The sequence below is a fragment of the Schistocerca gregaria genome, chromosome 10 (genome assembly GCF_023897955.1).
Source record: "Schistocerca gregaria isolate iqSchGreg1 chromosome 10, iqSchGreg1.2, whole genome shotgun sequence".
NCBI lineage: Eukaryota > Metazoa > Arthropoda > Insecta > Orthoptera > Acrididae > Schistocerca > Schistocerca gregaria.
Window position 1 is genome coordinate 211,775,926 of NC_064929.1, and position 21,919 is coordinate 211,797,844.

A 21,919-nucleotide genomic window follows, 5' to 3' on the forward strand; every position below is an offset into this window, starting at 1 on the left:
TATGCCGATGACAAGGAATGATTTCATGTTCACAGTACATTTAAAGAGAAACATATGTAACCGCAAAGTGTCGACACAAAATAACAGGGTGCAGTGGTTCCATATTCAGTGGCTTCAGTATAAAGCATCCTCTCTCTATACCATGTTTCATATGTACGCCAATGAGCCAGATGTCCTGTTTGCTGACGTCAGTTTTGCTAAATGAGGGTTGAAAGTAACTGAGACTCTGGACGTACTATATCCCAATGGACACGTTATTAGTGCATTGAGAAAGACGAATGTAATGACCTTGCTGCAATTTGTACCCCCAGTGTACCATGGTTATTAGTGTAACTTTAAGACATCTGGACACCATCCCTGTAAATGACGATAAGGATGATTAACATTGTCTCATGTGTATCTTGTCCAATGTTTGACTACAGTGTGTAAAGTAATAACAGCCTATTCTACACGATTCATGTATTATGACCAAGTGTGCCGAAACAATAGTGGCCTAACCGACACAAAAAAGTCTAAAAATACTATTACAATTAACTCTAAGTATAGCCAATTACCTGACATCGAACCACTTTTTTATACCACAATCACTGCCATACGCCGCGCTCTGCAAACGTCAATATCTTCCAGTGGGCAATCCTACAAACCAGTGTGCTATGGGTTAGGCCACTATAGCGCGGATAGCCTCATATATAAGGAATAGGAGTGGACGCAAAATTGAATGCTGTGAGACTTCTTTTTGATTTTACCCCAGCCACTAAAATTTTCTACCTTTCTGGCACTGTCTGAACTATTCAGCACAACCTTTCGCATTCTGTCTGTCAAGTAAGATTCAAACCAAATGTGTGTAAAGCCATCAATTCCCAACTGGCTAATAATAATAATATTGTTATTATTATTATTATTATTATTATTATTATTATTATTATAGGCTTGTACTATCTGATGAGTGAAATGTTAAATAGCACTCTCAGTCCAGCAACCTTTCTGGAATCCAAACTGTAATATGTTAAATATTGTTTGTACTTAATCGTGCAATTACTTTCAAGTACATTACTTTTTTGAATATTTTCAAAAAAAAGTCAGTAAGGAGATAGGACAATAATTGTTTAAGTACATCTTGTCACCTTTCTTACAAAGTGGTTTAATGCTCCCATATTTTAACCTGTGTGGAAAAATTTCCTGTGTCAGTGACACGGTGCATGCATCATTGATGACCTTACTTGTTAAGTTGTAACAACTTTTCAGAATTCTGTTTGAAATGGCTTCAACCCCCAACCAGCTTTTGTTTTTTATAACTGTATTAATTTCAATGAAGGGTGTTGGTGTTACTTCTAGTTGGTTAAAGTTTTGTGGAATGATCCTGTGTTTGTTGATACAATCTTCATCTTAAATGTTCTGGGATTTTTTCAAGTACGAGTAAACTGTAAACGAAACAATACAAAACAGTGACATGTGATACTGTGTTGTAAAAGATGTCCTGTGTCCATACAGAAAAGATTTAGCACCATGTTACATCACACAAGAAATCGCAGGTGGGAATTCAGTAACACCACAGGCTGGGTTTCTATAATTTCACGTCTCCATACTTACCTTTCGCTGTTTAAAAAAGTATGGCTGTCACCAACCTGAAGGTTAGCTTGGACAAAACACTGCTTTAAAAGACACCGTCCTATTGGAGAGGGCACGCCTCTGCCTTTCTCTGAGCCCTAAACTGACAGACCCAGTCAGTTATAGAGGAACCAACAATTTAGCATGGACTCTGAACCACGGAGGTACTCGGCATTATTCATATTAACAAACATTGCCAGAGGGGAAAGAAGTGATTAATGATAAATGAAAATCCTGGGCCCGACAGGGTTTAAACCTCAGACATCTGGAGCCATAATCCAGCACTTTGACTTGGCTACTGAAACATCAATTCTTTGTTTATATAGTTCCTTAGCCTGCATTTTACATTTTCTAAGCATGTGTTCAAGCTTATCATCAGTTTTCTGACATGCTTACTCTTCCTTTCAGCCTTTTTTTAAGGCATACGTTTCAGCTCATTCCCTGCTTCGGTTCCCATGTAGCAAACAAGTATGGCCCTGGTTTGAATGTTTTTTGCATTCTTCTTCATTGTACATACTCGTATCTCTGTTCCTGTTCTGTCACAGAATAAAACTGGAAACTTTCAGATTTTCATTCTTGTGCAAGAGTTACAAGAAAATACATGAGACAAACAATAATTAAATCCAGTCACATGTGCATATGCAGATGATACTGCAAATGTTCAAGAGATGTAAACACTTTTAATGAAATGTATGAAATAACAGAAGCAGGAGGGGCAAAAAATAAACAAAAATGAGGTCAAATACACGGCAATGTCCAATTCTAAGGCAAGAACACCACCACATGATCTGAAGGCCTCTAATAAATGTTTTAAAGCTGTCAGCTGCTTTCATTATTTAGGTGTCCTCTAAAGCAGTAATAATGAGACAATGTATTAAAGAAAGGATACAAGCAGGAAACAGAGCCTAAGCAAACTAACAGGTATTCTAGAACACACTGCGTTAAGAGAACTGTTTCTCTGTGTGATCAGAAATTTGGATGGTAACACAAGCCGATATGAATAAACATCGAGGCATTCGAGAGGAGAATCCTGCCACGAGTTTGAGTCAGAAGGTTAGAAATAAGGTGTTGTGTGTTGTTGTCTTCAGTCCTGAGACTGGTTTGATGCAGCTCTCCATGCTACTCTATCCTGTACAAGCTGCTTCATCTCCCAGTACCCACTGCAACCTATATCCTTCTGAATCTGCTTAGTGTACTCATCTCTCGGTCTCCCTCTACGATTTTTTCCCTCTACGCTGCCCTCCAATGCTAAATTTGTGATCCCTTGATGCCTCAAAACATGTCCTACCAACCGATCCCTTCTTCTAGTCAAGTTGTGCCACAAACTTCTCTTCTCTCCAATCCTATTCAATACCTCATTAGTTATGTGATCTACCCATCTAATCTTCAGCATTCTTCTGTAGCACCACATTTCAAAAGCTTCTATTCTCTTCTTGTCCAAACTAATTATCGTCCATGTTTCACTTCCATACATGGCTACACTCCAAACAAATACTTTCAGAAACGACTTCCTGATACATAAATCTATATTCGATGTTAACAAATTTCTCTTCTTCAGAAACGCTTTCCTTGCCATTGCCAGTCTACATTTTATATCCTCTCTACTTCGACCATCATCAGTTATTTTACTTCCTAAATAGCAAAACTCCTTCACTACTTTAAGTGTCTCATTTCCTAATCTAATTCCGTCAGCATCACCCGATTTAATTTGACTACATTCCATTATCCTAGTTTTGCTTTTGTTGATGTTCATCTTATATCCTCTTTTCAAGACACTGTACATTCTGTTCAACTACTCTTCCAAATCCTTTGCCATCTCTGACAGAATTACAATTTCATCGGCAAACCTCAAAGTTTTTACTTCTTCTCCATGAATTTTAATACCTACTCCAAATTTTTCTTTTGTTTCCTTTACTGCTTGCTCAATATACAGATTGAATAACATCGGGGAGAGAAATAAGGTACAACCATGAAATACAAGGGACAGATATAGAGAAATTTGTTAAATCTCAACGAATATGTTAGTTAGAAAGTATGGAGAGGATGACAGGAGGCCTAAATGAATAATGAAAGGCAGACTGTATTACACCAGAAGGAATGGTCGACCAAGAGCTAATGACTGGACAACACAGGGGCAAGTACTTTAGCAATTGAACTACCCAAACACGACTCACGATCTGTCCTCAAAGCTTTACTTTCACCAGTACCGCACCTACCTCCCCCAGGCTGCAGCTAAGCCATGTTTCTGCAATACAATTTCTTGCACGAGTACCAGTCCCAGGTTTGAGACACGGTCCAAGAAACAATTTTAATCATGTGTGCGTGTTTCAGTTGTGCTGAAATGTTTTCACGGTATCTACAACCAACTTTTTCATTCAATCTGAAACCTTTGCACATATCACCTGTCTTACTTCTATTTGATAAAAAACATAGCTCCATCTCGTAATTTCCCTCGTACAGAAGTCAGCTGCTTTTGCACGTTATTACAGTGTTTTGGGATTACTTTAATTTTTTGCTTTTGCCATTGTGGAAGAACACTAAGGGAAAAAGGTGAATGCAGTTACACTGATATTTTTCAACAGTTGGAAATTCATTTAAATGCTCTTTTCCTTTCGTTCACATTTACAATTTTCCGATGCTCATTATGAACTGATCACAGTAAAACAGGAAATGTTGCCCATGAATGTTTCACCTTAAAAATAAGATGACACACGTGACCAATAACAGAAAAAAAGAAAAAGCCTTCCTTCATTTACAATGAATAAATTACAAACAACTGAACAATTTCACAGCAAAAATTAAAAAAAAGTTTTATACATTTCTGATGCATATGAAGCTCATTTGAACACCTGGGAATGACTTGAAACAAACTGCATCTGCAAAATTTATAAAATTGTACAGATATGTTATAAAGATCACCTCGTGTATAATGCTGACTACCACAAAATTGCACAAGAAGAATGAAAACATTTACACTGCACATGTAAAGAGCTTCACTTCATCTGTTCAAAGAATTTTCCGTAACAAGTCTGTAAAGGTAATTCCACATGTAGTCCCCACATTACGACAGCACCACCATAAATAGAATGGCAAACTTGGTACACTTCCTTACACAATTTTCTAACTGATATATCTCAGAAGTCAATAAAATGACTTCCATCTGAGGTTCTATAAAGCCCAAACATAAATCTCTCATCTGGATACTAGATATTAGTCATCATGATGCAAATAACACTTCAACCGTTCTGTCTCACACTCAATCTTTTGACAGTTTTTACCATAATAGTAATAATAACAACAACAATAAGGCAATTATTATTAGGGCTAACGCAGTATCGACAATCATTTGTAGCACCAACGACTTACATCAGCTTTAAAGATGGTGCATTTAGATTTTAATAGAGAAGGATGAACAATAACTAGTACCCAAATTAATTTTCAAATTCACTCTAGTTATCAGCTACCAAAGTATGAACACTTTGTAAGAAACAATGCCTCATTTTCCTATAGCAAAAGACCACAATGCAGATAAAATTTTGAAACGTGATCCAATTCTGATAAAACCAAGACACACATACACACAGAAAATGTATGAATCTGCCTTGCCACATTTAAATAAACAAGCTTTCTAGAAATATGTGTATTTTTAGCTGGTCCTGATAACCACCACAGTAACATTCTATGATGATACTGCCCCAAATGAACAAGAATGCTGGGGAAAAACCATAAAACAGAATTATTTTGTGGCCCCCATTTTTACACAAGATCTAGAGCCCTGCAGTCTCCAAGCACATGGGAAGCTCTGTAAGATTAGCAACTACAACACAACACATTACACCCATACATACATAAAAAAAAGGTCACCTTATCAAACACAGAGTTACATACACACATAGACACATACAAGCCAGACTCATTCTTGCGAAGTGTTCATGTGACAAGTTTAAGTTGTCATGTTGTGGCCACCTCCCCAGCAACTGGAGCAAACGTGCTCGGTGACATCCCATCGCGTTCCTCTCAGGAAGGCGAAACATATCACAGGTGGTGTCGCTCGAAAGCCGGCGTCTGATAGCATCGCGCACGGGCTGCAGTGGTGAGGAGAAGTCGGTGCAGGCGGCAGGCCACACGCAACGATGTGCCGCGCACGCCACACCCCTCTACTATTCTCGATGTACCAGCACATACAGTCCGAGACATGCCAGCACAGCTATCTGTAAGCCGAAGGAATCGAGAAAGGTCAGTTTAAGACATTCAATTTGACAAATACATACTGTGTGAACATTTTTTTCAAATGCTTGATTCTAAGACTTACCAAGCGGGAAAGCGCCGGTAGATAGGCACAATGAATAAAACACACAAACACACATTTTTCCCATGTGGAAGTTTCTTTCTATTATATATATATATATATATATATATATATATATATATATATATATATACTCTTTGCCTTTACAAGTGTGTGTGTGTGTGTGTGTGTGTGTGTGTGTGTGTGTGTGTGTGTGTACACCTGTCCTTTTTCCCCCCCCTAAGGTAAGTCTTTCCACTCCCGGGATTGGAATGACTCCTTACCCTCTCCCTTAAGACCCACATCCTTTCGTCTTTCCCTCTCCTTCCCTCTTTCCTCAAGAAGCAACCGTCGGCTGCGAAAGCTAGAAATTCTGTGTGTGTGTTTTATTTATTGTGCCTATCTACCAGCGCTTTCCTGCTTGGTATATATATAAGACTTACCAAGCGGGAAAGCGCTGGCAGACAGGCACATGAACAAAACACACAAACACACACACACACAGAATTACGAGCTTTCGCAACTGGCAGTTGCTTCGTCAGGAAAGAGGGAAGGAGAGGGAAAAATGAAAGGATGTGGGTTTTAAGGGAGAGGGTAAGGAGTCATTCCAATCCCGGGAGCGGAAAGACTTCCCTTAGGGGAAAAAAAAGGACAGGTGTACACACACACACACACACACACACACACACACAAGGGCGAGTTCCCATCTCCGGAGTTAGGATAGGTTGGTGTTGGTGGGAAGTATCCAGATAACTCGGACGGTGTAGCACTGTGCCAAGATGTGCTGGCCGTGCATCAAGGCATGTTTAGCCACAGGGTGATCCTCATTACCAACAAACACTGTCTGCCTGTGTCCATTGATGTGAATGGACAGTTTGTTGCTGGTCATTCCCACATAGAAAGCGTCACAGTGCAGGCAGGTCAGTTGGTAAATCACGTGGGTGCTTTCACATGTGGCTCTCGCTTTGATCGTGTACACCTTCCGGGTTACAGGACTGGAGTAGGTGGTGGTGGGAGGGTGCATAGGACAGGTTTTACACCGGGGGCGGTTGCAAGGGTAGGAGCCAGAGGGTAGGGAAGCTGGTTTGGGGATTTCATAGGGATGAACCAAGAGGTTACGAAGGTTAGGTGGACGGCGGAAAGACACTCTTGGTGGAGTGGGGAGGATTTCATGAAGGATGGATCTCATTTCGGGGCAGAATTTTAGGAAGTTGTATCCCTGCTGGAGAGCCACATTCAGAGTCTGATCCAGTCCCGGGAAGTATTCTGTCACAAGTGGGGCACTTTTGGGGTTGTTCTGTGAGAGGTTCTGGGTTTGAGGGGATGAGGGGATGAGGAAGTGGCTCTGGTTATCTGCTTCTGTACCAGGTTGGGAGGGTAGTTGCGGGATGCGAAAGCTGTTTTCAGATTGTTGGTGTAATGGTCGAGGGATTCAGGACTGGAGCAGATTCGTTTGCCACGAAGGCCTAGGCTGTAGGGAAGGGACCGTTTGATATGGAATGGGTGGCAGCTGTCATAATGGAGGTACTGTTGCTTGTTGGTGGGTTTGATGTGGACGGATGTGTGCAGCTGGCCATTGGACAGATGGAGGTCAACGTCTAGGAAAGTGGCATGGGATTTGGAGTAGGACCAGGTGAATCTGATGGAACCAACCTCAACTCCTTTCAAATATGTCTGCTTGTGTCTGTGCGGATGGATGTGTGTGTGTGTGTGTGTGTGTGTGTGTGTGTGTGTACACCTGTCCTTTTTTTCCCCTAAGTGAAGTCTTTCCGCTCCCGGGATTGGAATGACTCCTTACCCTCTCCCTTAAAACCCACATCCTTTCATTTTTCCCTCTCCTTCCCTCTTTCCTGACGAAGCAACTGCCAGTTGCGAAAGCTCTAATTCTGTGTGTGTGTTTGTGTGTTTTGTTCATGTGCCTGTCTGCCGGCGCTTTCCCGCTTGGTAAGTCTTGGAATCTTTGTTTTTAATATATTTTTCCCATGTGGAAGTTTCTTTCTATTTTATTTACATCATCATTATATATATATATATATATATATATATATATATATATATATATATATATATATATATATATATATAAGCTGTAGTATGTCCTCATTTCTTCACTTGTTCATTCTTGACTCACCCATGAGTAAAACAAAATTGTGGCTATTTGTGGTGTGCAGTCAGTATACCCTGTTACTCCTACTGAGTACTGTTCCCACACCTATGAGCAATATTCTAGGTTGGATCGAAAAAGTACCTTGTCAGTAACCTCCTCCTGTGGATCCCTAGTCCCATGAATCAAACTCTGCCATCTGTTTCGTCTACGACTTAGCCTAAGTGATCGTTCCATTTCGAATCCCTATAAAATGTTACATCCACTCCTTTATATTACCTGATCGATTCTGACTGTGGCCCACTGATAGTGTATGAGGTGTGGGAGAAAAGTAATGAGTCTGACAACACTGCAAGCGATCTGCAATGCTGTGTCATTCTACTTGCACATACCAGTGTGTACATCTCTTCCAGATGCTCAGTCCGAGTTTCATCTCCGTACAAGCATCACACGATGCTTGTGTTGATCAACTTGAGAGGATTGTCAATGACCACAAGAAGTTCAGTTGTGTGCTCATACATGATAAAACCTAATTTTTTTTTTTTAGTATGGATCCTGAGACATCTCCTTGACCAAAAAAAAAAGGACGAGTGAGTTAATCAAAGATCAAAACAAGGCTGATTTCCTTTTTTACAGTAGGGGTATCAAGTTTAGAAAATTTGTTCCTCCAGGAAAACCTGTCACCCACATGTTTTATGAGGATATCCTCGAACGGTTCAGGCATTGCAGACAAGTGTGTGCTGCATCATGACAATATCCCATGTCACATGACCACTCCATCACAGAATTTTTGACCTCAAATAGCATTCCTGTAGGTCCACAGCCCCAATATTCAACTGAACTGCCATTCGTCTTCACGAAAAATGTCTTGAAAGCATGTCATTTTGGAACTCTGGAAAACGGTCAAAAGAATGTGATCAACATGTTAAAGGTCCAGCCAGTTCAAGCCTTTCAGCACTGCCATCACGACTGGGAGCAACTACTTCACTGTTGTGTAGTTGCTGAAGGGGACAATTTCTAAGCAGACAATAATGTTGGCTGAAAAAAACAAAGTGACGGATAAAAAGTAGTCTCATTACTTTTCCCACACACCTCGTAGTCATACAATACTATGATCTCTCTTCCTCGTTCCGTGAAGTGCAAGATTTGAAATAATACAAAGATCATATGACTAGACAGTTATCGAGCTTTTTTTTCAGACTATGCTTCATTATACGTAACTGCACAATCTGCAAAAGTCTGAGGTCACTATTAATATTGTCTACAAGGTCATTAACAATGCAACAGACACAAGAGTCTTAACATATTTCCCTGCAACACAAGTGAATTTACTTTACCTGCCTATGACTCTGAATCCAACATCCTTGCTACCAAGAAATCTTCAGTCTGGATAAACATTCCATTTCATACAGTGTATGATCAAGCTTTCACTAACAAATTTGGTGTAGTACTGACTCAAATGTTTTTTGACTACCGCATACATTGAGAAATTCTGAAAAACTTCAAAAGTAACACCTGAACTGTACCCCAGTTACGCTGGCACCTCTTCTCCTGATGTTGAGACACACATTATCATGTTACTATTTCATCAATTTCCTGACATTAGATTGTTGAAGTCATCTATGAAGGCTCTCTCAATACCACTTTTTTAAAATTTTCATTAAAAACAAAAAAGGGCAGTGTCATAATTTGGCAACTACAATTTTAAAATTTAGTTGCGTTACTGAATTTGCCACATTGGCTGCTATAGGTTGACACAACCAGATCTGTGTGTGTTTAAACAGTTCTGAATACTTTTGGGGTGGTCACCCTGTATCATGCACAAGTAGCTTGCAAGAATGCAGCTGGATAAACTCATTGAACATTGCTAATACCTGCAACTTTAAGATCTTCCTAGTCGAGCATCATATTCAATACATCCACAATGAGCTTTGAAACTGAAGAACTATCGACAACCTAGCTTCACCATTTCAAACACTCATGTAAATGAAACTTCTGGACAGACAAAACAAAAAGCTAGATTGGGACTTGAACCCGGACACTCCAGAAATAGTGTTACATCTGAACTATCCAAGTAGTACAGCTTTGAGGGCAGGTCATGAGACATGCCAGTATAGCTCAATCGGTACGAAAGTTTACTGCTAACGGCAAATTCTCGGTTCAAGACCACAGGGCTCATACACCAGGAAGTTGCAAAGCAGTGCACGCTCTACTACAGAGTGAAGATTCATTCTGATTTCTGTAAAGGTTTTGCCTCCTTTTACACAAAACTTCACATTTCTATCTGCTCCCATCGGGAAATCACCACATACACTATTATCATATTTCATGGAAACAACAATGATCTGAAACTAAATAACAATGTGGAACAATTAATAACAAGGCCACTTGGGTGTTAAGTCTCTCTCTTTTTAACATTCCTCATGTATGGCATCACAGTTATTCAGATCCCACAATTACAAGAACATAACAAATTGTGATCATACTGACCTTGAATTTAGGGTATTCGTTCATGTATATTGTGACCATGCCGACATACGGAAGGAATCCACGGGCCCGCCCGACGACGTCCTTCTTGGTCAGCCACATCTGCCCACGGGCGTACAACCCTCGGTCATTCACATTATTGTTATCACCTTTTGTCAGAAACTTTACAGTCCCATTCTCCCTGCCAGGCAACAAGGTATTGGAGCATTAGAGATACAAAAGTACATGCCTTAAGTTCATTTACAAATAATTTTGCTATCTTGTTATAAAAAGGAGACACTATATCATCAAGTTTTCAGATCCATAAACTGAGAAAACAGAGGAGTACTCATTAATGGAACATATCTGAACTACCTTTGTTCTGCTAACGATATTGTATTGTTTTCCTCCAGAGAACATTAATTTTCACTCCTAATGAAAGCATTAACTGAGCAAGTTTAAAAGTACGACAGAAAATAAATTATAAGACTAAAATAATGTAGACTGTTCATGACAAAGTAGTTCCGGCTCATATGCCCACACAAAACAAAAATGAAGAGGTACATTATGTGGATCAAGTGGAGGTGGGGGGTGGGGCGGTGGGGTGGTGGGGGGCGGCACAAAATGAGGAAGGAGTAAAGATGATGAAGGGAAGGAGGGAGAGATGGGTGGGGTTAAGGTTAAATTTGTCCTCCAAGTCTTTCACGGTGCCATGCCTCTGCAAAATCTTCTCAGTTTATGAGTGCATCACATCAAATAAAACACTTGAGCTGGCTACAGTTGTCTCAAACTGTCCCATCATCATCAAGAGTAAAAACTACCACCTGCCAGGGCAAGCATATTGTTCAGGTAATGTACGCACAATAGCAGCATCTGGAACCTTCTAGAGGAGGTTGAAGTGATGCATTGACAGGAAGGCGAGTTGGGCAGCCAATAGTAACTCCGATCTTCTACGAGTATCTGTTAAAAATGTTGTGGTTTATTCTAATCTCAGCCACCTCCTTTATAACTGAATACCAATATGATAATGTACAAAGGCAAGACTCATATTTTAAAATTTTATTCCATATCTGCTTTCCAGGCAATGAACGGATAGAATTTCAAACAAGACTAGTCACATCATTGTGAGGAGGACAAGGTATGAGCTTAATCTTAACATCAAAAACCTACTTGACTGTCATCTGTTTCTGTCAACATTCTCGGCATTCAGTTAGATTAGATTATATTAGATTAGTACTTGTTCCATAGATCACGAATACGACACTTCGTAATGATGTGGAATGTGTCAGGTTAATAAAAGGTGTCTATACACAAGATAATACATTACACAAAATATTACATGACACTTTTTTGTGGGGGTTGGGGAATTATCCACTAACTATATCCAAAAATTCATCTAATGAGTAGAAGGTGTTGCCATTAAGAAAGTCTTTTAATTTCCTTTTAAATGATATAGGAGTGGGTAGATGTAGCCATGGCAGCAGAATAGTCTGGGAGTTTTTTCAAGGTAAACAATGTACCAAGCGTGACAGCTTAACTTTTGACAGAAATGACCTGAGAGTCCAATAAGATCCATAGAACAGTTGTTAATTTTTCCAACCAATAACTGGATGACAGCTGTTGTGACAATGAGTAAATCTGCAGCTGTCAAAAACTTCTTTAAGGCCTCTAGGAGCATGCCCGGAACTCTGTGCTGTTGTGTCCTCCTTCCTTCCTATGGTACATTGACGACATCTTCCTAATTTGGAATCATCGTGAAAATGCATTTCAGCAGTTTGTTAATCACGTGTATGGATCCGTTTCAAGATTAAATTCACTGTTGAGATGGGTGGCTATGGCAAGGTATCATTATTGGATGTTCCAGTTGTGCGAAAGATACGAGGCCAGGTTGGGCATTCGGTGCACAGGAAACCGATGCACACTCACCGGTACTTGAATGCCATCCTGTAGACAAGATAGAAGTCCTGGACTCAGGAAAACACAGAGAAAAGATTATTTTTGATGACCGCCTACAGACTGAACTGCAGCACTTATGACACATATTCAGAGCAAATATTTTACAGCAAGTGGGACAGTGTAAACACTTTCAAATTCCAGCAATGAAGAATGCCCCTGAATTGGCAGAAGAGGCCAAGCCGGCTGCTTTCCTGGTCCACTGTGGGCCAACGAGAAGCAAGATAGGAGGTGTGTTGCAGAGACAAGGACTGAAACCACTGTTGTGGCCCACGTACGAGATATGTTACACCCTGTTAAAGACAGCAAAGCTGTCCAAGTGCCAAGTGTTTATAGTGTTACCTGCAAAACCAGCACAGATTGAACTATTTGCACTGCTGCTGAACACATGACATATTGAACATATGAAGCTTGACAAGTCAATGTCTGGAAAATGGACATTAAGTACAATTTAGAAAGATGAGAGTTTTGGTTCTTATGTAATCATATTGGCATTTTATTATAAGGAGACAGCCAAAATCATAATATACTGCAACAGTTCTAAGAGAGACCAGGGCTACAATTCTTTGTAGGGTGTGGAGGCAGGCTTTGGGTACTGGGCAAAAGCCAAGACAGATGCTTGACACTTCTAGGTAGGTGGAAGAGACAGTTTCAAATGTGACACCAACCCTTTTCACCGCCTACACGCTGGGGCTGCTATGAGCTGCCTGCACATGCATCACTTCAGACTATCTAGAAAGCTCCAGATGTTGCTATCATGTCTATGAATGTGAAACACTGCGCCAGTTCGTGTGTTCTATTTGAATTGATGTGGCTTGTAAACCAAGTGGATTTCTTCATTTCATCCATCAATAGCTCAGCTACCTAAGACTTCAGGACTGACATTTAACATTACTACTGAAATCTTTCTTCGGCGACTTGCATACAGTAGCAAGCTGCCTGCGCAAGACAAGTTTAGATTCACAATATACTTACTTCTCATGCAAAATAAGTACACGATGAACAATTGGAATGTCACGGCCCTCAACCTTGAACACGACGATCTCGCCAACACGGACAGGCTCGTCTTGATAATTGGTCAGGAATAGAAGGTCGCCACGATGAAATGCAGGTTCCATGCTCCCACTGCAAGGGATGAATTTGTGTCACATACATGTTTTTATCTACATTTTCTCCTGAGGGGGAAAAAAAGTCAACATGGAACAAAACTAGCATATTTTACAATGGTAAATTAAAATTACTTAAGTTAATACAATGAATTTTGCAGTTTGTGATTTCATTAAAGCTGATTCGTCCTGCAAGTGAATGGAACACATCAACAAAGTGTCCACAAATGGTAGATGATCCACACTAAATGGGATCTCAAAGTGACAATGTTACATTGCACACTACTGAATGGTGAAATAAATGTTATAAGGCACTAAATGTGTTACACACATTCAAAATTCAGCCAACCAATTAAGAAACTGACAACTCAACTCAAGTGGTCACATTAAAAAAAAAAAGTGCATGTTCTTGCTGGAATTCCTGTGGTAAATTCTACAAAATATAGTAACCTAACACAATAAAAACAGCATTTTAGTACACCATAACTTAAAATTATTATTTGTTTGAGTAGATATTTATGAATATAAACACGGTAGATCAGACATTTATTTCCTTTGCATCTTGTTTTCTCTCTACTTTTGAACCGTCAGGAACCTGTATTTTTCCAGTATTGGCAGTGACTACTTCACTGATTAGGTAATTTTCATAACCAATATTTTCACTGCATCTAGACTGTTGTGTGTGTGTGCGCGCCTTGAAGCTGGCTTACAAAGTGTTGCAATTTCTGCAGGATACCAACACCTTGTTATCATATTTCTTTCACAGCCCTGACAGCCATCTTCATGTGAATTGTACATCTCAAGTTTACCAGTGGACAACATTATATAACAAAAACTGGTGTGTAAACCCATGCGTGGGGATAGTGGCTACAGACAGGCATTGATCGGTTTGTGCATCTGTCACAGTGTGCGGATGGACTGCATGTGTAACTGCTGGAATGCTGCCAATTAATTATCTCATAAACAAATTGACTGCCAATGAACAAGACATTAGACATATAATGCCATCACTAAGAATGTATTAAATGTTCAGTGCCTCGTCCAACTGAAAGCTGCCATCACAATTCAAATGATCAACTGGAAAAAAAACGTCTTCACAGATTTCTTAAAAATAGAATCTCAAAGGGATATCATAAAAATTAGGATGTTTGAGTTAACTGTAATACATGCAACGTTCAGTGGAGTTACATTGTTCCTCTATGTCCATCCTGCTGGGCTCTAAAAGGTAAATGTGATGACATCTCTGTTCTATAGCTGCTACTTTTCCTCATTTATGTGGATGATCTTGTTGATTACATGAGCTCACAAAAACTAACCTGTTTACTGATACAAGCATAGTGTTGACTGGATGTAATCCTGAAGGCCTTCAGTCAGTTTCAGATGACACTGAAAAGACTGAGTGGTTTAACAAAAATTGCCTAATTGTAAATTGTGGAAAAACTGTATCAACTTCCATTTCATTCCCTCATCCTGCCAAAAAACTATTAATGTAGGTTTCAATAATGATATAACTGACAATGTTAAGTGCAACAAAACTTTGGGTCTTTGGGTTCAACAGTATTTAAAATGGCATACACATATATACAACCTATCAGAGGAAGTCTGAGCATCAATGTGCTACGGACTAAAAATACTGAAATCTATACAATTAAACTCACAGTAAGGCAAGCACTTCATGTAGAGTCCCACTCGTTGCTCCACTATGGAATCATCATCTTGGGAAATTCAAATAATATATAATAAATATAATATATAGTATATATTATTTCAGCTAGAGAAAAGAGCACCAAGGATAATTTGTGGTCTCAAAAAAGATGGAGTCCTGTAAATGTCATTTCAGAAAACTTCATGTTCTAAACATGTCACGTCTGTTCATCCAAGAAACAATCATATTCACCAGGGAATACCTCATAAGAACAGGAAAACTTAATCCAAACCAAGGATATACACACACATTTTACCAGAGGACAATGAATATCCAGGTCAACTGAGGCAACCGATCCCACCCGTCGGCTTTGACCCCTGATGTAAGGGTGTTGTGGTGTGATGTCACGGAGTTTATTTTATGAGTCTGTTGTGTTTTTTTAGATGTAGTTTTGTTGCAGTTGGTGTTGTCCTCTGGTGGCGTGTTTATGGTTCACGTGTTATGTGGTGTATTGGGACCGTTTTGGTGTTGCTGCATGATCTGTCCAGGTGTCATCTGAGACTGGTCTTTGACAGAAATTGGTTTCAGTTAGTTAAGAATTAAGTTTGTGTTGTTTCAAAGTTATTGTAGTGCTGTTTGCTGTATGTCACGTGATGAGTCGTTTAATTTAATTTTTTGCTTGTTTTGTTAGATATGGATATGACTGATAAAGATAACAGTTCTCGTTTGTGGGCAGAAACGGGTGACGATATGCTGTCCCTGATAAAATTCTTACAATTATTTGGGCTGTTGGCTGAAATGCAGTGTGTGTCGGCAGAACACGTGGTTGGCCAGAGTTCCAGCATCTCGGACAAGGGACTGCTACATGTGGCGGTGCCTCAGGGACAACCTATGGCGCTCCAAAAGGCGTGGTACCTGGTTCGAGAGGTATAGGTCACACATGTGAGAGATAGTGTTGATGACATTTTATTTTTGTTATAGATCCTCCAATAGTTTTTGTGCACATGACATTGGTGTAAGTGAGAGTTTGACTGGTTTTCATTTTGTAGGGAAGTTTGTTCTGAATATATTAAGTACAGGGGTAAGTTGGGTGGGCCTGGGGTGGTCGTGGAGGTTGACGAATCGCGGTTTGTGAAGAGGAAGCATTTAAGGGGGGGTGTAAGTCTCCGGTTGGTTTATGGGTGTGGGGAGCTGCTGTATCTGGGGGTGGTTTTTCAGAGAGTGTTTTTAGGGTTTCGAAAGAGTGAATGAAAAGGGAATTGGTGGGATTGAGGAGTTTATAGAGGAGGGTAGCACTATAGTTTGTGATGCATTTTCATCTTGTAGGGGTTTGGGCCAGAGGGGGTATGATCATTTTATTGTTAACCATAGTTTAGAATTTAAGAATTATGAGACTGGGGCATGTACAAACATAATAGGGATTTTTTTTCTTTTTTTTTTGGGGAGGGGGGGGCGTGTTCGTTAAGTGAGTTATTTGGAGGGGGAAGAGGCACTCTTCTAACCTTCAGTGTCATTTAGATGAGTATTGTTGGCAGAAGAGCGTCCTTGGGGATTATTGCATTTTTGGGGGTTTTTAAAGTCTATTAGTAAAATGTATAGGCTGAAGGTGGTTGGTTAAGAATGTGTTGTTAGGCGGGGAAGGGGGGGGGGGGGGGGGGAGGAGGGAGGAAGAGACTGCGGCTCAGGTGGGGGGGGGGGGGGGGGGATAGTTGGTAATGTTTGTGTAAGTAGGTGGGTTGGTTTGTTGTTTTATGATTATGTTGTGGAGGATCTGTTTTGTTGCAGCTGTTTTTGAGTTGTAGCGTGTGACTGAGAGTTGTTTATTGTTCGGTGTTTATTTGTTGATGGATCATTGATTTTGGAGGAGAGGGAGGGAGGGAGGGAGGGAGGTGCGTGTGTGTGTGTGTGTGTGTGTGTGTGGCGTCTGACCTAGTGTGTAGTGCCGGAAATCTTTTGTTGAAAGTAGTGGTGTTTTTGGGTGGATTTTTTGTGTGTTATGATGGTTGGTGGGGTATTTCTGTGTTTGGTCGGCAGTATTTTCTGTATGTGTAGGTGGTTTATGTTTTGGTATTGGCACTCGGGGTTGATTTAGATATCTTTGGGGAAGTACTTGATTTAAATTGTTTGGTATCATTATTGTTTTTGAGCTTTATAAGTAATGGGAAGTCTTTGATTTCTCGTAGATGTGTGTGTTTTGGTATCATGAGCTGCTGCTGACCTATGTAGGTGAAGGGAAGCGTCCAATTCTAATGTGTGGTTGTAGCTATGATTTTTTGGTATCATCAGCTGCAGTCGACCGATATAGGTCAAAGTTTGGGAATTTTGTGTTGGATTTATGTCATCGTTTTACGAGGTTTGGGATGGTGGTGTGTGTGTGTGTGTGTGTGTGTGTGTGTGTGTGTGTGTGTGTGTGTGTTTATATTTAGTTTGTCCCAACCAAAAAAACCCCAATTTCCCATGCCTGTCCTGTTAGTTTGATTATATTTTTGGAGGAAGATGTGTGTGTTGGTTTTTTGATCTATTTTCAAGTTTATTATCATGTTTATATATAGCCACCATACACGCCATACTGGAGCCATGGTGAATGGTCGTTCCCACCATATTTGTGACATCATGTGTCATAGCAGACGGTTGGAATTGGATGCTTCGGTAATCCCAAACATCCACCAAATCTTTTCGAGAGCATAATCATACCAAACATCTATAATACACCTTGGTGTCATACCACACAATGAGACTGTAGATCAAATAAAACTTGTTCCAGGTCCCGTATTTAAAAATAAACTAATGGCATTTCCAACAAAGCACTGCTTCTAATTGGTGTAAGAATTCTTGGAAATGAAAAATTAAGAAAGTGTAAATTAAATATTAAAAACTAAATGCAAGCTAAGTTGTCAAACAAGAAACTTCTGCTTTCTTTGGGAAAGACTGATGGAGTGTAGAACACTAGCAGGTAAAACAGTAATCTACAATGCTACAGCATATATGTACATTTCAGTTACACTTCTCACAAGTTTAACACTTCTTATGCATGTAAACCTTTTATTAGTAGTAAATGTCATTGTCTGTGCATTCTTAATGGTAAATTTAATGTATATTTGAAAGTTATTTTCCTCCTGTTTTATTCCCAGTGATCATTTTCATCACTTCTGTATTTCAATGAATCTTTGGGTAAATTCTCGAGTGGCACTATTTGCCTACATATTTCTTAGTTGGTCATACTCATTGCTTGTATACTCTGTGTGTTACTACATTCATTAATTAGCATTTTTTCTGTTTCCATTCTCACTGTGTAATTTTTAGAGAGAACAATGTTCTGAAACTGCTTCTTTCTTAATGAAAATTAACTTGTCTTATATTGTGCATACTTTTTGTACAATAATTAACCCACAGGATAAATAAAAAATACAAATACATTCTCCTATTGTGCACTTACGCCAATCTATGTAGGTCTTGCCCCATTGGCATGGTGTTTTTTAAACACATCTGCAAACCCACATCGTCTTCCACTGATCCAAGAAGAGTTAAGTGTTTGCACATTACTTGAAGATAATACTTCCATACATTCTGATTAAATGTCAAAATATTGTCCAAATACACGCAAGAGTGCCCGGGAGTTTAGTAGCACACTTCCCTGTTCATCTTCTGATGGACACGATTTTGACAGACATGATTATTTCTTGTTAACGCTGTACAATATGTCCATGAGGGATATCCGTTTTCCTTGAATGCAGGCTGTGTGCCTCAGTGCCTTTGGCAGATCATCCGCACAAAGACACAATTTGTGAGTGGAACATAAGCATTCAAAGAACACACAAAGCTAGGGAAGGGTGACAGCTACATTACACCTCCAAATCTGATCAAAAGGCATAAGTAAAGAGAAAATTCTATGCTTTGACAACCTATCAACTTTCTACCCAATTAAATGTCTGGTTATAGAACACAATAATATAAAATTTGCGACAACCATTTCTTGTCTCTTGGGATGTATATCCAGGTGCCTTTTAATTCAACAACTGCTGACTCAAATGTAGTTTCCAAAATGCCAGTCTTCTAGCAACACCCACATATAGAACATATGGTGCTGAGCACAATGTGCTTGTAACAAATGTATTTTGACAATCATTTGGCTACCTACTGAAAACAGCAAAAGACTACTGCACTCACAGAGTTTTAAAAATAACTGGGAATTACAAAACTCTCTTTACAGTAACAAATAAACAATTCAGTGATGTTTCCATTTGAGTAATGTTTGCCCATGCAACTATGTTTTGGTTAAATAAAACATTTTACAAAAGTGATAGACTTTCTAACTGCACATTAAAATGAGGAGGCATTGACAAGAGACTGTAAGCTCAGACAAAAATGATTTACATGAATGACTTAATTATGTTGCTGCACTTTACACATTTTTTTTGCAAATTTCTTTGCAGTGCACTCTCACATCACTGTATTTCCTGCATGACAATGATTATGTTTCATTAGGAGTTGCCACAATCATCAGAGCTGCACTACAAGTTAAAACCAAGCCAAGCTCGTAGTTTGTTGTGACACAGAACTGAGAATTTAGCCACCACTGCCTTATTTCAATATAAACAACTATTACTCTATGTTACTACCTACAAGCTCCGAAAGTCCCCTAACAAACTTCTGACTAAAACTGAATATCTGACATATACCAAATCAGACCACATGCATTTTAGACTAATGATTACAGTCAATAAATCGAATGTAGATTAGGTGTCAATAGTGCACCAATTACAAAGCCATTAGAGATAATCAATATAAGTCTGACAACAACAGTGACAGAAAAAGAAGTTTGAGTCACAGCCAAGCATTCACTTTTGATGTACAAGATAGGTAAGTGTAACAGCATATTTCGCTACTGCATAAAAGATGATAAATAAAATAAGTTATACTACTGTGATGTCAGTTACTCACACAAAGCAGTCAATACTTAAAGAAATAATACAATAGTTTTATGTGGGCATTAGCACACTTTTCTCTCTTCCCCAATCCCACTGCTTATACAATATTCAAACACACATACAGTGACAAACGCGTATAACATTACTGCTGCTATAAACGCACACCCAAACCAGTAACGAGCAGACAAATTTTTCCATTAACTTCATTTTAAACATTAGTTTGCCTTCGGGTGGTTCCAGTAACGAGGTGTAATATTTCATTCGTAATACATATTAAGCTAAAGATACTAACACGATAGCACCTCACACTAACACTTCTTCAGACGCCTAAGAGGGCAAAACTGGCGTCTCCTGGTTATATACTTACCCATAAAATTATCTATGTCTCTGCATAAAAAGTAAATTATCATCACTTCAGTCACAATCACTTAAGAGGCAGTGTTATTCACTAACAAATCATCAGAACACTTCTGACGGTGCCAAATACTGACCTTAGTACGACTACTATAGGACTTTCACTGCCTGTAACAACCATAAGACCTTTCCATATCATAAGCGCCGACGAAACTATCATTCCGAAACTCAATACTTGGTAGAGGAACTGAAAAAGAGTATTCGAAATAATAGTGAAAAGCTACAAACATATGCACGACTCTTGGTACACATATGTAATATGTTTAATTGAGTTCAGCGTTTAAAAAAACATACCTGGCGCTTGTTCATACGCGCCACCTCGTCAAACATACTGGCAAACATTTTTGCGTCTTGGTTTTACAAGAAGTTTCCGTAAATTTCACTTACTATCGAGCCATAAACAAAAATATCGTTCGTACACGTCAGTCCCTCGCCGATCGCCACAACATTCAAGCCGCTGTGCTGCCAACATAACACACCACCTGTACAGAAATGTTGGCAATGGAAATACAAATCATTGACATCAAAAATAAATATTGTTTTGGAGATTACCGGAGGTACATTTCCGTTGTCCTACAGGGCCACATATGATTTACAGCATATGCTCTACTCAGCATATGAAAGTTGAAGAAGCTGTTTGCCATGTAAAAAAATGTTTTGATGACAGTCAGAATGTCCACTGCCGACTTTACAAGCATGCTGTGATATGTCTCAGAGTACATGCAAGATAGGCAAAAAGACGCTATCCATCATAATCTAATTGAATAAAAACAAACAATTGGAATTCTGAAGTTGCTGGAGACTTCATTGAAGCTACAGGATTATTTATAAAGTTCTTTCTGGAATTGTTTCCCGTCTTTGCTGATACATTTCGTCAGATGATCTCGGACACTTAGGTAGAGTTGTTTAAACAGTCGTATATTAGTATCAGTGTATGTAGGCTTGTTTAAACAGTCACATATTAGAATCAGTGTCTGCAAGAGCGTTGTAAATTGCTTCTTTTTAAGTTCTCTATTGTTTGCGTTTTCCTAGCATATCAACACTGAAATTATGCCACTCATTTATTACTAAATTATAACCACCTTTGTACAAAATTTTTACAGCAAGAACTCTTTCTTCATTAGTAAACATCTTCGCAATTGGCTACAGCTAGCATGCACAAGTGATGTCTGCATCATGATAGAAAAGTTTTCTTCACTGTAACTTGAAAATGTTATTTGACTGATTTCTTTTCATCCTTTAATTTTAATATTTATGTCCGAATAATCCTTCTTGTATAAAAATAGCATAATCGTACACAGTCACATTGTGTGAAGATGTTGATACAATGGTTGTTTGTCAATCACCTGTGTCGAGAGTCAGAAAGCGGATTTGGAGTGGAGAACGCATGCATGGAGAGTGACAATA

General features: G+C 39.2%; 1 protein-coding gene across 1 annotated transcript; it reads right to left on the minus strand.

The window, feature by feature from the left end:
- Positions 1–4,177: 4,177 nt before the first annotated feature.
- LOC126293167 (signal peptidase complex catalytic subunit SEC11A) lies at positions 4,178–21,199 on the minus strand. Its single transcript, XM_049986271.1, has 6 exons — positions 21,065–21,199; positions 20,807–20,974; positions 20,590–20,699; positions 13,395–13,544; positions 10,491–10,668; positions 4,178–5,819 (listed from the first exon to the last, which is right to left on the minus strand). Exons 2-6 carry the CDS (start codon positions 20,852–20,854, stop codon positions 5,769–5,771), a joined length of 537 nt encoding a protein of 178 aa, XP_049842228.1. The 5' UTR covers positions 20,855–20,974; positions 21,065–21,199; the 3' UTR covers positions 4,178–5,768.
- Positions 21,200–21,919: the final 720 nt, after the last annotated feature.

Bases quoted from the DNA above. Each gene is read 5' to 3' on its own strand.
- LOC126293167 (XM_049986271.1), bottom strand. From the start codon at position 20,854: ATGTTTGCCAGTATGTTTGACGAGGTGGCGCGTATGAACAAGCGCCAG. The intron at 20,700-20,806 runs GTATGTTTTTTT...ACTCTTTTTCAG, and splicing joins CGCGTATGAACAAGCGCCAG to TTCCTCTACCAAGTATTGAG. The intron at 13,545-20,589 runs GTCAGTATTTGG...CATCCCTTGCAG, and splicing joins CCTATAGTAGTCGTACTAAG to TGGGAGCATGGAACCTGCAT.